Source organism: Cydia splendana, unplaced genomic scaffold, assembly GCF_910591565.1.
Source record: "Cydia splendana unplaced genomic scaffold, ilCydSple1.2 scaffold_81_ctg1, whole genome shotgun sequence".
Taxonomy (NCBI): domain Eukaryota; kingdom Metazoa; phylum Arthropoda; class Insecta; order Lepidoptera; family Tortricidae; genus Cydia; species Cydia splendana.
Genome location: NW_026946907.1, coordinates 105,415 through 124,022, shown reverse-complemented (window position 1 = coordinate 124,022; position 18,608 = coordinate 105,415). Strand labels below are relative to the sequence as shown.

The 18,608-nt window shown below is 38.1% G+C and overlaps 1 protein-coding gene across 1 annotated transcript; it reads right to left on the bottom strand.

Moving 5' to 3' along the window:
* Window positions 1–901: 901 nt before the first annotated feature.
* On the bottom strand, window positions 902–3,441 carry LOC134805927 (uncharacterized). The gene has a single exon (XM_063779117.1). It carries the CDS (start codon window positions 3,252–3,254, stop codon window positions 1,872–1,874), a length of 1,383 nt encoding a protein of 460 aa, XP_063635187.1. The 5' UTR covers window positions 3,255–3,441; the 3' UTR covers window positions 902–1,871.
* Between the last annotated feature and the right edge of the window lie 15,167 nt (window positions 3,442–18,608).

Below are 18,608 nucleotides of genomic sequence, written 5' to 3'. Positions count from 1 at the left end.
ATCACTTTCAAACTGAGACCTTAGTCCTTCGGTGTTGCTCTGCGGTGTCGGGTCAGATTCCCGCTGCTGCAAATCGGCTCCGGCACGGCGGAGGATGACACGTCAGGCTTGAACTGGTGGAACAGTGTTATGAGGTTGGTGTACGCTTTCCTTCCATCCTAGAAGCATTTTCCAAATTTAAAGTTAAAGAATTTAGTAGAATCATATGTGATGGCAAATGATAATTTAGGGACTAACAAATTTAGATAGGTCTACTTGTAAATCATTTTAGAACCATTTCTGGCACGACCCAGCTCTGTCGTCTGACATTATTAAAATAAGGTGCTTATGCTAGCTTAATGATTTACATGTAGAATAACTGCCCGTGTTCGAATTAGTAATAAATGATGTGTCACAAAAACTAACTTTCATTCATGTCCTTTATTGCCCTGAATAGTTGATGGAAATAAGTTTAGCACCTGCTTGAGCTTTTGGTAAGATTTAGTTTTTATTTAATTTAGTAACTTTAATTGTCCGTGAGTTTCCTCTGGGAAAGCCCACAGCCGGGCTAGGAATATTTACGTGACAATTTCCATCTACTACATATCCTAAATAACTCAGTCTATTTCTGAAGAATTGACACTTTTGGTAACCAATGGTTAAGTTTGCCATTTTAAGTTTCTCTAGAACTCTAACTAATAGGGAGATATGTTCTTCAAAGGTCGATGAGACAATGATAATGTCGTCGATGTAGACAAAGACTTTATGCTCAAAATCAGGCCCATAGAACAACATATCAACCAGTCGTTGTTGCGTCGCTGGAGCATTGGTTAAGCCAAAGGGCATAGAAACAAACTGAAAGGTACCACGCGAAGGAATATAAAACGCCGTTTTACACCGGTCTTCATCTTTAATAGGAATTTGCCAAAAACTCTTGGACAAGTCTAAACTAGAGAGATATTTAGCGTCACGCAGATTGTCGAGTATCTCAGAAATGTATGGAATACTGTAAGCATCCTTGATGGTAACTGCATTCAATTTACGGCTATCTAAGCAGAATCTCATTTCGCCATTTTTTTTAGGTGTCAACAGAACAGGGGACGACCAAGGGCTCTCGCAAGGTTCTACCACGTTTTCACGCAACATTTCATCAAGCTGAGTGTTTAGTATTCTTTGTTTTTCAGGAGACATTCTGTAGTATCTTTGTCGAACAGGAACAGCATTACCGGTATCTATATTTTGAGCAATTAGAGAAGTGCGGCCTAGACCACGTTCTTCATATGAAATGTTACGAAACTGCGCAGTGATATGATCAGCCGTAACTTTTTGCTCAGGCGAAAGATGATCATAGTCACATAAGTGTGTAGGTTGAGGGTCTAGTGATAGAGAGGCTAATTTATCAACATCCCTAGGTAAAATTACGGAATCTAGTTTTTTAGGAAACAATTCGAAAATTCTCCAGAAGTCCATGCCTAATATCAAGGAGTTTTCGACTTCTGGTACGACGTAGGCCTTCAAGATGTGGGTTTGATCTAAGAACGAGACAGGCAGATTGATCATACCAATATTGTTTAGTCTATGCCTGCCAGCTGCGAATAAATTTATCGTATCCGTACTGTTGAGCTTGAAACCCGCATCCAAGAAAACTTTATGATAGTTATTACCTAGAATTGTATAACCACTACCCGTATCTAACAAACCATGGATAGTTTTACCATTAATCTGAACTGAGACATACGGTCTGTTATGTATATTATCTGAATCGTGGATTGCAGTGACTGAATAGCAAGTGAAAAATTTAGATATGAAGTTGAGCCAAGATTTCCACTCTGAATCACTAAAGTTTCCACTAGATTTTTTAGAAAGATTATGTACACTACAATCCACTGAATTTAGTTTTTTGCATCTTTAGGATTACAGGATTTACAATCAGGATAGCGTACACCTTTATTACCACATTTAAAACAGATAGGGAAGTGTGGCTGTTTGCATTCTTTCAAAGAGTGTGTATCAGTGCGACACCTAGGACAGTACTTACGCGAGTTACTAGCAGTGTTGACATTTTTTGTACTGTTTGCTGTCGCTTGTACAGCATTAGTAGTAGTAGGCTTTTCCTCTGTAGTTTTAGATTTGTTGTAGTTGTAAGAGCTCGAGTAGTTAGGATATTTGTTTTGATTATAGTAGTTTTTCTGTTTTTCATTTGAATTTGTATTTTGGTAGTTTTTATTTGTGTAGTAGATATTATTTTTATGATATTTAGTGTAGGCAAATTCTGGGGCTAGAGTCTCAGAAGTCACCCTAGGTGGTTCATGAAACAAGGATAAGCGTGACTGAATGTCCTCATAGTTTGTGCAAAGGGTTTTTAATGTCTTTAGGTCCTTGATCTCAGGTGAAGCGGCTAGGGTGCTGGCATAACATGGCCGGATGTTATGTAAGATAATTTCGAGTTTTTCTTCCTCAGACAACGGTTTAACCAATCGCGAAAACATGCCATGCATAATAGACAAGTAAATAGAAATGTTTTCTTGTTCCCCTTGCGTACGATATTTTATTTCATTAGTCAGGCGATAGTCGTAATTCTTTGGACTAAAGTCTTTTTTTAATAGGACGACGACATCGTCCCAGCTTTGAAAACTTTCTTTATTGCAACGGAACCAATGTAATGCGTCATCAGTGAAAATCTCGTAGGCAAACTTCAATACACGATCCTTTGATATATTCCTAACCTCTACGAATTCTTCAACTCTTTGAATGAAAGAAAAAACGCAGGCTTTTCCAGAGTACTTTAGTTTTGCCAAGTCAGAAGTCAGGTTACGATCACAGTGGAGTACCGCCGTAGCTTCAGGTTCCAAAACTGAGACTGCATTTGCATTTGAGGTTGATGCCGGCCTCAACGTCGTAATTTCTTTGTATTGGTTGTTAAAGGTAGTGCAATAATTTTTGTGCTGGTCAACTAACGTGGCACTAACGTTTGAGATACGCCTTAATCTGTGATATATGTGGTGTAGTAGATTTTCGGTACGCAAGAACAGGGTCTTATCAAATTTAGATTTGAGGGATGCTAGCATCGTTTGGGATTTTGTTAGACTATCTTTAACAGCATCAAGGTCAACCGCAGGCTCTAAATGTGATTCCAAAATGTCCTCAGGAGGTATGGCCAATTTTACTATCTGGCTTCGGAGGTCCTGCACCGAACCAGTTGAACCACCTCTAAGGATCACCTCATATTCAAGCTCAGCTTTTTGTAGTGACAAATATTTAATTGGGTACGACATGTTTAAATCTTAACGTAAAAGGTGTGTGTTTTGATTACAATTGATTAAAAAGCAGTTAGGTTTAGTTGCTAAGTAAGTGGAATGTGAGATACGATAGAATTTTAAAATTATTTTAAATCGGAATAAGTGAAGTGTAGTGTTTTTTTTTTTTTTTTTTAAACAAGAATTTTGTTATAACTATATGAAGTGAGAAACTGACAACCACGTACCAAACAACTGCTCAAATCAGACTTAAAAACTAGATGAGTTACAAGTGCTAATATTAGAAAGCCACCAACACCAATGAAAACCAAGAGGAGAAAAAGGCCAAGGACTTGCTTCAATAATGCACAGCTCAGAAATAACCAGTATGGGCGCCAATGTGACGTTTAGCGTCGCATAAAGTAGGTAGATTGCAAAATGAGACGAAAGAAAACTAACCAGAGTAAATTTTACGAAATATAATTTAAAAAAAATAAAAAAACTAAAGGAAAGACAAGGTCGTGGATCTTTTCTGAGCTGGCAATTAACAGTGGTGAAACGAGTCCTTGATAGGGGTCACTTCCCTGCACTACGTCGCAGAACGTCGAACTTGGAGGCGGCCGTCTTCAAAAAAAGGGGTTCCGGATCCAGCACGGGAACCTTCCGGAACGAAGCGGAGCATGCGAATTCAGGTTGGTAGGTTCCGACTCCAACCCCAGACTTGGTCCCTGGAATTCCGGTAAAAATGGCCATTTCAAGAAAAGTCCAATTTTGTACAAGTGACTGCGACATCCGGATTTTAGGCCAAATTAATGCGCTAATGAGAAAGTAGGCTGGTGTAGTGAACCCCAAAGAATTAAATGGTGATCAATGATGTGGCAGTCACAAGTAGAATCATCATTTTAAATTTAAAACAAAGAAGAAAGTGAAGTTAAATTTACTAAATGTACTTCTACAACTAAAAGCTTTATTAATGCATGTCAACTACAATTTGGCATGTAATTTTATACATTTAAATTAGAATTAAGCCTAACTTTGATTATAATCTACAAGATTTTTATAAAGTGGGTAGACTCATATTTCCAGAAGGTTCGAGAAGCTTGTTATTTCCTGCGTTATTTTTATAGGAAAATTACAGTTAATAAGCGGATAGTGATAGCCAAATGTACCCAGAAAGAACTAAATGAAAATGTGATGGCAAGAAGAAAATGATTCCTTAATTTACTACTATTGTGATGAATCAAAGTCCTTCGTACAATCAATTGCCTTTATTTTACTCTAAGTTCCTACTTCAACACTTTCGACATTCTTAACTTAACAAGCAGTAAGCCTTCCTACTCAATGTTACCGGTTCAAGCGCCAAAGCGAGAATGCCCCTTCCATCTCATGGTAAGTTACATTTATACTTTTTCATCATTTGAATTGGCGGGTAGGAGAGTAGGGTCATTTTCGCGACTACCGACATATTAATTAACAAATATTCGGGTAAACACAAATCACATTTCTAATCACTACCAACTGAATGCCATAAGTTTAACATAACGCACACAAAATAATTATAATTTATTCTTGAAATCTTATGAAATATCACACTCGGCCATCCGACTGCGTGCTACCTCCGGTGCACGATCAACAATAATATCACACTCGGCCGTGTTGCCCGATGCCTTTTCAATCCTATTATAGTTAGACTAGTCTGTTTATACAATACCAATACTCTTCATTGTACACCAGAATACAATAAAATAATACAAAGAATTACAGCAACTCTAGTAGAGGTAAACTTCAAATTATTTAATTTACTCATGGTATCCGGTATTGCAGATGTAAACGGTATTTATTCTTCAGACTAGTATTACTATTACATAAAAAGGGATACCTATTTAAATACCTACTTATACTACTGATCATGTTAACGTTCACGAAATACATCGTCCACACTGTCAACCCCATACGATTAGTTATTTTAGCTTATTACACGCAGGATTACAGACATTATTATCGGCACGTACTTATAGAATAAGCCCAAATTTCATTGCATTGATTTTAGTACTGTAACATACTTATAACAAACATGGCACGAGCAATACAATTTAGCCTGATATATCAGAATAAGAAGAAAGAGACAACTACCACAGTATGAGCCATAATAACTGACATCAATAATCAAATTTTTAGTCCTTTTATGGTAAATGTAAGAACTGTTTATGGGTATAATGTTTTGGGGAAGCTACGTAATTACATTAATGGCTTAATCAGGTTTGTAATTAACAGTTGCAATTATCTAATATTTTCTCTCTGAAATCAAACATTTTTTTTTTCAAATTACAATACTAGTTACATGCTTGATGACGTCCTCTACTGTAGGTCCTTCTTGAGCGTCGCCTTGACTCCCGCGGTCCTTCTTCGTGCGGGTCATCTGAGAGAGGCCCTCGTCGTCAGCGCCTGCTGTGGTGACGACATCTGTATTCAGGCTGTTCTCACGCTCGGCTGTCGCAGTCCACAGCGTCCTCTGTGGTAGATTCACCGTCGCTAACCTCCAGCGTCTACCGCGACTCTGCATCAGTCTTGCTCGTGACGGCAGTCTAGGTGATCTCGGGGTGTCAATATTGGAATCCATTTTACCCTGTAATTAAATTTCAGTGCGCTGCATGATTGGTTGTTAAACTTTCTTCTCACCCTACACTTATTTAAACTCATAATAAACTCTTTAAACTCATAATAAACTCTTTAAACTCATAATAAACTCTTTAAACTCATAATAAACTCTTTAAACTCATAATAAACTCTTTAAACTCAAAATAAACTCTTTAAACTCAAAATAAACTCTTTAAACTCAAAATAAACTCTTTAAACTCAAAATAAACTCTTTAAACTCAAAATAAACTCTTTAAACTCAAAATAAACTCTTTAAACTCAAAATAAACTCTTTAAACTCAAAATAAACTCTTTAAACTCAAAATAAACTCTTTAAACTCAAAATAAACTCTTTAATCTCAAAATAAACTCTTTAATCTCAAAATAAACTCTTTAAACTCAAAAGAAACTCTTTAAACTCAAAAGAAACTCTTTAAACTCAAAATAAACTCTTTAAACTCAAAATAAACTCTTTAAACTCAAAATAAACTCTTTAAACTCAAAATAAACTCTTTAAACTCAAAATAAACTCTTTAAACTGAAAATAAACTCTTTAAACTCAAAATAAACTCTTTAAACCCAAAATAAACTCTTTAACTGGGGTGGTAATTGGTCAGAATCTACCTCCTCGCGGTCCACCCCGGGCAACGGCTTCACCCTGAAGACGGCTAAAAGATTCCGACTGTTCCTGGCAAGCTGGATCTGCTCCCTCTGAGCCTCCCAGCTATTCCTGTGTTCGATACTCTCAAGATAAAATACAATGCGCTCAATAGTTTGCCCCTTAGTGGGCTCATCGACAAAAAGTTTAGGACCTTCCGTCCTTATACTGCAAATTAACATTGAAGGCATGTCACAATCTAAATGCGACTACCTTGCGCGACTTGCTCATGATAACCATGTTGACGTGATAACCGTCCAGGAACATCATATAGATAATATAAGTAAATTTGACAACCGTGGGAACATCCCGGGTTTTAACTTAGTAGCCTATACCCTTTCACCTATCTATGGTTCAGCTGTTTACGTCAGATCCACTATCACAAGTGCACAAATAATTGAAGTGTCCGCCCATAATAACTTGGAGGTCATTACTTTAAAAATATCCAACATCTCTGTGACATCAGCCTACAAACCCCCTAACAATGTTTTCTCAAATCCCCCCTTTAAGACTTACCCCCACCCAGCGATCTTCTTAGGGGATTTCAATAGCCGACACTCCGCCTGGGGATACACATCCAGCAATCCCAACGGTGAGATTCTAAATAAGTGGTGTATAGAAGAAAACCTTCATCTTATATTTGACGCCAAACAGCAAGGATCTTTCCGATCGGCACGGTGGCAGCGCGACACTAATCCAGATCTTTGTTTTGCCTCTGAGGATGAGCATGGAAACATATTACCTATCAGCAGAGTTATCCTAAATGATTTTCCCCGTAGCCAGCACCGGCCCGCTCTTGTAAAGATAGGATTGGAGGTCCCGATTGTTAACTCGTTGCCGAAGCCGCGCTGGAATATGATGAAAGCCGACTGGGAAGCATACAAACACCAAATGGATGCAAATATAAGATGGCTCAAACCAGAAGCATCAAACTATGATAGATTCTGCGGCATAGCAATAGGTGCGGCCAAAAGATGCATACCTAGAGGCTTTAGAAAAGAATATATCCCTGGTTGGTCTTCGGAAACCGAAGTAATGTATCAAGCCTACCTCAAGAATAACGAAGCCTCCACTGCCAATAAACTCCTGGCTGCCCTAGGGGAGGCCCGTCGACAGAAGTGGATGAACAGCGTCGAAGGTATGAACTTTACGCACTCGAGCAGAAAAAGCTGGGCTCTACTGCGAAAACTGGGTGGTGGAGCACCAGCTGACACTAGACCGCCTACTGTACATCCTGACAACATCGCGGAACGCCTCAAAAACATCACAAAGAGCGCGCATATCGACAAAGCCTTCGCTAAAAACATCAGACGCGAAAACAAAGCCTTACTCGGTTCTCAAAATCGATGTGTGGCTTTTGACTCACCTTTCAGCGCGGACGAGGTCTGCCAGTCCTTGAAGTATGTTAAATGCGGGAAAGCTGCTGGGTTGGATGATATGTACCCAGAGTTCCTTACCCATCTAGGCAAGCGAGCAGTGCGATGGTTAACAGACTTCTTCAACAACATCTTTGAAACTGGCATACTACCCGCCGTTTTTATGAAGTCCAAGGTCATAGCCATACTAAAGCCCGGAAAAACTCCTGACGATCCGGCAAATTTCAGGCCTATATCACTGCTAAGTGTCACGTTTAAATTACTGGAGCGCTTACTGTACAACAGAATGAAAGATGTTGTTGACAAACACATTCCCGCTGAGCAGGCAGGGTTTCGCGCCGGTAGAAGCTGCTGCGACCAGGTTCTAGCACTAAGCAGCCATATTGAAGCCGGATTTCAACGAGGACAGAAAACCCTGGCGGCTTTCGTGGATTTAAGTGCAGCGTATGACACTGTTTGGATAAGCGGATTGATCCACAAGGTAGGAAAGATAATTCCGTCTGCGAAAATCCTCCGTCTCCTGGGGAACATGATGGGGCCACGAAAGATTACCGTGCTGTTGGGCGACACAGCCAGCAAATACAAGCAACTGAAGAATGGACTTCCGCAAGGTTCAGTTCTGGCTCCCCTCCTATTTAATATATATACCAGCGACATGCCTCCCACTCAATGTCACAAATTTCTATACGCTGATGATATTGCGCTCACAATCCAGACTAGGAGTTTTGAGACTGGCGAAGCTGTGCTCACGCGGGACCTTGACGCCTTACATCAGTACTACACCAAATGGAGACTCCACCCGAATCCTTCAAAAACAGAGGTTACCGCTTTCCATCTAACGAACAGCCTGGCAAATAGGGAGGTGGATGTTACTTTCTGCGGTCAAAAAATCCGCCACAATCCTAATCCAAAATATCTAGGGGTCACGTTGGATCGGTCACTAACATATAGGGCACACATGGAAAATCTAGCCCAAAAGGTAAAGACCCGGGTGAACCTTATAAACAAACTGGCCGGAACTTCGTGGGGTGCTCGAGCTGACGTGCTGCGAACATCTTCTATGGCTCTTGTGTATTCTCCAGCGGAATACTGCGCACCAGTGTGGTATAAAAGCGCGCACACCAGCAAGGTGGACGTTCAGCTGAACCGAGTGATGCGAACGATATCTGGCAGTTTGCTTCCTACTCCCACCAGGTGGCTCCCCGTGTTATCACACATTGCCCCTCCGGACATCAGGAGAACTCAGGCTGCTGCGCGGGAGTGGGACAAAGCAACTACGCATGGTTTACCGATTAGAGAGACGCTAAACCATCTACCACAGGCGCGCCTGCTATCTCGCAAACCTATTTGGTCTGATCACCAGGTACAGGGCCATGAGCCATTCAATGTATATGCGGAGTGGAGAAAGCAGTGGCAAGCGCAGGACGGTGACTCCAATATAGACCCCACTGAATTGCCGACTGGCTTCAAAGACCACCGCAAGATCTGGGTTACTATAAACCGCATCCGCACGGGAGTAGGACGATGTAACCAGAATCTTCACAGATGGGGAATCTCGTCGACACCAGCCTGTGATTGTGGGGAGCCAACTCAAACAATCCCTCACATCATAGGAGAATGTCCTATAAGGCGATTTACCGGAAGCATGCAGGACTTGTTAGCACTCACACCGGGTGCAAGGGATTGGCTACTCAATTTAGATATTAAATTGTAAATATTTTCTTTCTGTATACTTATAAAAATTGTAAATTAAATGTGTATTCAGGAATAAAGCCATACGACATAATAATAATAACTCTTTAACTCTTTAAACTCAAGATAAACTCTTTAAATTTTTAAACTCTTTAAGATCTCTGGCAGCACACTACATGGCCGCACTCATAAACAGCACACCTACATGGCTGTAGACTCTAGCAGCGCACTACATGGCCACATTCATAAACAGCTCTAGACTATTCAGACAATTCGTACTATATACTCGTATTAAACTCAAACTCGTATTAAGCTCAAACTCAAAATCGTATTAAGCTCAAACTCAAAATCGTATTAAGCTCAAACTCAAAATCGTATTAAGCTCAAACTCAAAATCGTATTAAGCTCAAACTCAAAATCGTATTAAGCTCAAACTCAAAATCGTATTAAGCTCAAACTCAAAATCGTATTAAGCTCAAACTCAAAATCGTATTAAGCTCAAACTCAAAATCGTATTAAGCTCAAACTCAAAATCGTATTAAGCTCAAACTCAAAATCGTATTAAGCTCAAACTCACAATCGTATTAAGCTCAACCTCACAATCGTATTAAGCTCAACCTCAAAATCGTATTAAGCTCAACCTCAAAATCGTATTAAGCTCAACCTCAAAATCGTATTAAGCTCAACCTCAAAATCGTATTAAGCTCAACCTCAAAATCGTATTAAGCTCAAACTCAAAATCGTATTAAGCTCAAACTCAAAATCGTATTAAACTCAAAATCGTATTAAACTCAAAATCGTATTAAACTCAAAATCGTATTAAACTCAAAATCGTATTAAACTCAAAATCGTATTAAACTCAAAATCGTATTAAACTCAAAATCGTATTAAACTCAAAATCGTATTAAACTCAAAATCGTATTAAACTCAAAATCGTATTAAACTCAAAATCGTATTAAACTCAAAATCGTATTAAACTCAAAATCGTATTAAACTCAACCTCAAAATCGTATTAAGCTCAAACTCAAAATCGTATTAAGCTCAAACTCAAAATCGTATTAAACTCAAAATCGTATTAAACTCAAAATCGTATTAAACTCAAAATCGTATTAAACTCAAAATCGTATTAAACTCAAAATCGTATTAAACTCAAAATCGTATTAAACTCAAAATCGTATTAAACTCAAAATCGTATTAAACTCAAAATCGTATTAAACTCAAAATCTTATTAAACTCAAAATCGTATTAAACTCAAAATCGTATTAAACTCAAAATCGTATTAAACTCAAAATCGTATTAAACTCAAAATCGTATTAAACTCAAAATCGTATTAAACTCAAAATCGTATTAAACTCAAAATCGTATTAATTAAACTCAAAATCGTATTAATTAAACTCAAAATCGTATTAATTAAACTCAAAATCGTATTAATTAAACTCAAAATCGTATTAATTAAACTCAAAATCGTATTAATTAAACTCAAAATCGTATTAATTAAACTCAAAATCGTATTAATTAAACTCAAAATCGTATTAATTAAACTCAAAATCGTATTAAACTCAAAACCGTATGAACCTCAAAATCGTATTAGACTCAAAATCGTATTAGACTCAAAATCGTATTAGACTCAAAATCGTATTAGACTCAAAATCGTATTAGACTCAAAGTCGTATTAGACTCAAAGTCGTATTAGACTCAAAATCGTATTAGACTCAAAATCGTATTAGACTCAAAATCGTATTAGACTCAAAATCGTATTAGACTCAAACTCGTATTAGACTCAAACTCGTATTAGACTCAAACTCGTATTAGACTCAAACTCGTATTAGACTCAAACTCGTATTAGACTCAAAATCGTATTAGACTCAAAATCGTATTAGACTCAAAATCGTATTAGACTCAAAATCGTATAAGACTCAAACTCGTATTTGACTCCAACTCGTATTTCACTCAAACTCGTATTAGACTTCTCTGGTAGCACACTACATGGCTACACTCACAAACAGCACATCTACATGGCTGTAGACTCTAGCAGCGCACTACATGGCCGCACTCATAAACAGCACATCTACATGGCTGTAAACATTAGACCCGGTTATATGATACCACCTACATGATATCTAGAACCCTAAGAGTCTGACTATTAGTACACCACATACATGGTGACTAACTACATGCTAACTACACCTTTACCCACCTACATATATAACTAAACATTAGACCCGGTTATATGATACCACCTACATGATATCTAGAACCATTAATGTCGGACTATAGTACACCACATACATGGTGACTAACTACACTTTTACCTACATACATAGGTAACTAAACATTAGACCCGGTTATATGATACCACCTACATGTTATCTAGAACCATTAATGTCTGACTATAGTACACCACATACATGGTGACTAACTACATGCTAACTACACTTTTACCTACATACATAGGTAAATAAACATTAGACCCGGTTATATGATACCACCTACATGATATCTAGAACCATTAGAGTCTGACTATAGTACACCTACATGGTGACATTGGTGACTAACTACATGCTAACTATACTTTTACCCACCTACATAGGTAACTAAACATTAGACCCGGTTATATTACCTACATGGTACACATACATAATAGCCAAATCAATATTGAAAGTTTAATTGTTGTTACCAAACCACGTAATTGTCGTTACACGGCACTTAAGGTACATAGTAATCACTTAAGACACTCTTCATTCATTTCAAAACTAACCAGAGGCGGTTATCAAGCATGACTTGCTATTGGATCATTTAGCTCATACTAAATATACCTACTATTTAATAGATTAGGTTCAGTATTCGAAACTCAAATATAGGATGCACATGTATGTAAACACTTTCATTTAACGACAGTACGTATTTCAACTAGATCTGCATAACAACCGAGAACTTCTGCATGTCTCTTCACAATATGGGCATATTAAAATTTAAAACCACTAAAATTTAAAATCAGTTAAATAAAATTGTTCCTTTAACGACAATAAACGTACTTGCCTTTAATGGTACACGTACAGTACTTGTTTGTTTTGTAATTGCTAACGGATTCATTAAATATTTATCCAAATCGTATCCATTGTATTCAACTTCGCTAAACATTGATACTACACAAAAATAAAAATAACATCTTATGTACAGTGCAGTAGTAACTGCACTGTACATAATCGTAATATGACTCTTGTAAAAAGTTACCCGCAGAGTTATAAATTACGTAACAAAACAAGTCTACTTCGTTACTTCAACTTGACTATGATCGCGTATCTGCATATTATTAATCAGGTTTTGAGATTATAAGCATTACACAACTTAAAACTTACTACCATAACGTCAGAGTAAGTATATCAAATATGTATGTATATAAAATATGTATATGTAGATATACTAGGTACTCACACGTTCTGGTCCTTTTATGGGCGCCGTGTTACCACTTCTGACTTGTGATGAATCAAAGTCCTTCGTACAATCAATTGCCTTTATTTTACTCTAAGTTCCTACTTCAACACTTTCGACATTCTTAACTTAACAAGCAGTAAGCCTTCCTACTCAATGTTACCGGTTCAAGCGCCAAAGCGAGAATGCCCCTTCCATCTCATGGTAAGTTACATTTATACTTTTTCATCATTTGAATTGGCGGGTAGGAGAGTAGGGTCATTTTCGCGACTACCGACATATTAATTAACAAATATTCGGGTAAACACAAATCACATTTCTAATCACTACCAACTGAATGCCATAAGTTTAACATAACGCACACAAAATAATTATAATTTATTCTTGAAATCTTATGAAATATCACACTATGAAAGTTACCTTTCTCTTAAAACTACAAAATATTCAAAACACTCACCCTATTTGGGGAAATACTGGAACTTAACACATTTAATATTAGAATAAATTTTACACCATATTAAAAATTTGTCACATCATGACTGTAAAATTGTATCTTTGAATTTAGTCGATTTGACCTCTCGCTGTCAAAGCCGTGGTAGCAATGTCTCGGACGCGTATGTGTCTCATTAGCTGGCCGGTTCACATCGCTTATCGCGAGCCGGGTGACGTAGTCCTTTGTATTCGCATCTAGTTTTACCTAATAGCAAATGCAGTCGTCAATTCTGTTTGTTCGTAGATTTATTTTGTATATATTAGTTTTCAAGGTTTTTGTGTATATTTTTTTAGATAATAAGTATGAAATGTGTATTATAGTAGTTTATAGTTATATTTAGGTTTAAGTTTATTTCTTATTTTGTAGAATTTTAATTGGAAATAACGGTAAACCGTTACAATCCAAATAAAGTAAATACCTCCTCATCGGTGTTTTATAAGAAGACCTCCGTTCTCTCAAGACACTTAACTAAAATAAAAATCGCTTACTTACGCGACGGCTGCGCTGCACTCGCGATGTGAATCGATCAGGTGTCAGCTATTCCAAATACGTTGACGAACACGAGCTGTCCGTCAAATCCTTTATATCAAACATCGAACGGTAACATCGTTTTTAAAGAAAACTTTAATTAGTACTTACAAAAAATTCTAAGAATCTAAGGATTTCTAAGAATTTTTTGTAGTGAACCGAACGTTCCGACAAACAGAACGCCCATGGTATAATAATATACTCCGCCTGGTACTCCATTCCCGTCTTTTCTAGGTCACCTAACTGACACGGGCTTACGTCATCATGCGACAGCGCTATATGATAATATGCGATAGCGCTATATATAGCGGCCATGTTGTTGTGACGTAGGCCCGTGTCACTCTGGGAATGGAAGACCATGTTTTATTAGACTATGAGAACGCCAATGAAGGCAAGCTCCGTGGCATCGAGCCACGGTCCCTGGTGGTCGATGGAGGGGATTAAAACTGCAAACGTAACTTGAAGGTGGGGTATGATGGTAGGTGTCAGCCAATTGTGAACCGCTACGTCATCTGTCAACAGTAACGCTCTCTCAAATATTAAATAGGCTTCAAATAACGGTACTGAAGCTTAATTATTGAAAGTCATAATGTTTACTATTATAGCTCCTAAATATTTGAATATTAGAGGAGATATTTTCTGACTATCGAAATTCAAAACAATAAGTTTTTGGGAAACAAAGGGATGACATTAAAACGATATGATTAACGACCATTAGTCTGATAAAATATATGCCTTAAAATATTTCTGAATAATTATTGATATACCTTTGAATGTTATACTCATCAATTTTATAACTTTTGTGATTATAGCGTTTAATATTATAGATGTTTAACATTAGAACTATGAAACGTTATACTTAACAAAAATTATGACTTTTGATGTTTATGTCCATAAATTATATGGATATCAATTTCTAACTATCGAAATTCGAAACAATAAGTTTATGGGGAACAAAGGGATCCCTATTTAATGTGCATGAAGCCTGGTTGTTTTTGCTGTGACGGTTTATGCTTCTGGCATGCATCGCATTTTTTTATGTAGTCTTTTACATCTTATTGTACTCCGGGCCAGTAATATCTCTGTGCGATGCGTTTTGTGGTCTTTTCTATGCCTAAATGGCCTGCACTCGGTGTGTCATAGTTTTGTTGTATTATATGTTGCCTTTCTGTATTTGGCACGCATAACTTCCATTCTGTGTCGCCGTTTGTGGTTCCCCCAATTCGTGCGTCCTTCGGTTTCGTGTACAATTTCCCGTTTGTTGTCGGGGTGGTTGTTTGTTTGCTTCCACTTGTTCTCATACCATTCTTGTTCTTTGGCGGCGTTAATAATTTCTTGTTGTTTCGGGTTTCTCGGATAGTATCTTTGTTTTACAGGTTCTGTGTGTTTTAGTTTTATTTTATGTTGTACCCAGGTGTTCCCTTTTGGGTTTTTTCCGCAGAGCTCGAACTGTTGTTGTAGTATTTCTTGCAATTGTGCCTGTTTCGCTTCTGTGAGTGGTTGGTCTGGTGGCTGCTGCGCGGAGTCTAAGTTTGTGGACGTCTGGCGTTGCTTTGCTGGCTGTGTTTCGTGTGTCTCCTCTTTGTTTTCTGTTGCTTTTTCGTCTTTGCCTCCTCTGGTCCTTGCGTTCTTTCTGTGTACTCTTGTCATCGTGTTCTTCGGGTTCTTGGTCTCCTCCTGGCCATTTTATGGACATTCCGAATCGCTTCAGGATGTCCATGCCTATTATGATGTCCGTTGCCGCCGGTGGCACTCTCAGCCAATGTTTTATCGTTACTTCATTGATTTTGAGGTCAACAAGTAGGTTATTGTGGGCTTGGGTGCGCCGGTGCGGGTTCCATTCGCTAGAATTATTTCTCTTGTTTTTACCTTGTTTTGGTACGCGATGTGTTTGCATTCGTTGTACACCTGTTGGTTAAGTTAATGTAGGAGTTGGTAGAGCCTGTGTCTATGACGCCTCGGTATGGTTTTTCCATTATCTGTATATCTACATACAGGCGATTGTCACTCGGTTGTGGGCTGTTGGCTGCTCCCAGTTTTTCGTGACCTTTCTTGCAGCAGGCCCTGCTGAGCACCCCCAGCTTTTCACACTGGCTGCAAAATATCCCACCTTCCCACAGGACCAGCAACTGGTTTTGGGATCATATCTCGGATGCACTGTTTGGCTCGTACTGTCTCGCTGTTCGGGTTTCGGTCTCTGGTCGCTGTGTCGTCCGATGCTCCTACCTTGGGTTGTGTGACTTGTGTGTTCCGGTTTTTTCTCATCTCTCCACTTTCCGTATTCGGTGGTTCGCCGCCACGTTCCTGGTGATAACATGGTGTCGTCCGTAGATGTTCTTATATTTTCATACTCGTTTCCTAGCTTTAATAGTTCCGGTAGGGTCTTGTAGTCTTATTTTTTGATGTATAGCTTGTAGTTATACAGCATGTTCTCGTGAATGCAGTGTAAAGTTTCTGATTGGTCAAGGTTCCCGTACCTGCGTACTAGCGTCTGTATGTCTGTGACATAGTCGGTGAATTTTTCTCGGACCCTCTGTTTCCTTGCTATGATGCCAGGAGGCCATTAAATCTTCTTCGTAGTTGGGTGGGTAGTAATACTGTTTAAATACCTTTAGGAATTGATCCCAATTGGTCAAGGTTTCTGTGTTGTTTCTGTACCATAATAGTACTCTGCCTTGCAGGATGCGTGGTATAGCGGGCAGTATGTCTTCCTTCCCGACGTTACTGGCGTTAATGAGTTCCTCCAGTCTCTCGATGAATTCAACGGCGTTGTCTGTGGTCCTAAATGACAGGTTCCACTCTTTTATTAACTTAGTTATTACCTTGGCTTTGTCTTCTGCCATGTTTTCTTCTTTCAGGATGGTTGCTAGGCCTTTTCGGATCTCCTCCACGGTCAGACCCTCGGTCGGGACGCCTCGCTTCGCAGCTTCTTGTATTAGTTGGGGCTTCTGTAGTCGGTATATCCAACTTGTAGGCATTTGCTGTACCTACCGGTATGGTTGACAGGTACCTGACGTCGTTACCTGTATTCTGGTGCCTTCTGGGCTTCTGGTGCCTGCATATACAGGCCAGCTGTAATGTCCAGATGGGTAGCTGTACGGGCGGGTAGCTGAACGGGCGGGTAGCTGAACGGGCGGGTAGCTGAACGGGCGGGTGGGGCGCAATAGGGTCGTTCTCTCATTTCGTGCAAATCGGTGATATTCTCTCGATTTGTAATTTTTCTTTTAAATGGTAATCTTTTGGGTTTCGTCAATGTGTGGATTCATTTATTAACACTTTTCTGCTAAAGGCACCTTTGTAAAATTATTACTTTTCATTTTATAAGGCTACTGGTAATGAACTACGCGCTGGTAATGAAATCGGCCGAGATGGTAATTTTATCATTGGACGGTAATGAAAAAAACTTATGAAATCAGACATAAAAAGCTTTATTTCAAGAAAATTAACACCAATTAAAATCAACAATATTAAAAACATGTGTCTTAAGCACTGCGTAGATGATCAAACCGACTTGACATACACTTGGGGTTTACAATCCCGACTTATAATGTTCAAGGTAGATGGTACATTGACCATTTACTTATCATTATAAGTCGGGATTGTCAACCCCAAGTGTTTGTCAAATCGGTTTGGTCATCTGCGCACTACATCCCATAAGACATAGTTTTCAAATTTTCAAAAATTAGCATAGAAAAAAACATTAACTCACATTTATAGACGGGTCTATCACGATTTTATTTATTACCTTTATTTACCGACGTTTCGACTCAAGTTTCACTGGTCGTGGTCGCGGCTAACTGATGTCCCAGCAAAATGTCAAAACAGAGATTTGTGCAACTACACGACGAAAAGTGTATGAAAAAGTTTAGGGAAGACATCAAATTTTCAAACCACCCACTACACATAATGTTAATTATTGTATTGTTTGTTTACCCCAAACTTTTTCATACACTTTTCGTCGGGTAGTTGCACAAATCTCTGTTTTGACATTTTGCTGGGACATCTCTGTTTTGACATTTTGCTGGTAATAAAATAAATTCACGATAGACCCATCTATAAATGTGAGTTAATATATAGACAAAATAGTTTTACAAAGCTATGTAACAAATGTAATCATGAAAAGTTGTCATAAAACGTCTTCAAAGAAGGGTTTATTGTATAGAGGATAGTGGACGATGCACGAAAAACCGAATTACAACATTACGAAACACGAAAAAATTTCCTCTCTGAATATCAATATTTTAGAAAATAGTTTTAGGGGATGAATATTAACCATAGCTAAATAAATGTCTAAAATTGTGTAAAAACCCTTTTTTTGAATGTTAATATTCTAAACCTCTTAAGAACCAAAATTATTTTGTTATAAGTAACCGACCATTGTGTTACATAGTTCTATACAACTTTTTCCATTATAAGATTAAATAACAAACATTTTTTTTATTTAGGAACTACACAAAGTATTAATCAGTCTTTGATCAGTTTGTTATTTTAAACTGTTACATAATTATCATCTCTTGCATATTAATTATTTTAATGGCGAGTTTTGCAAATATTTACCTAAATTATAGATCAGAAAA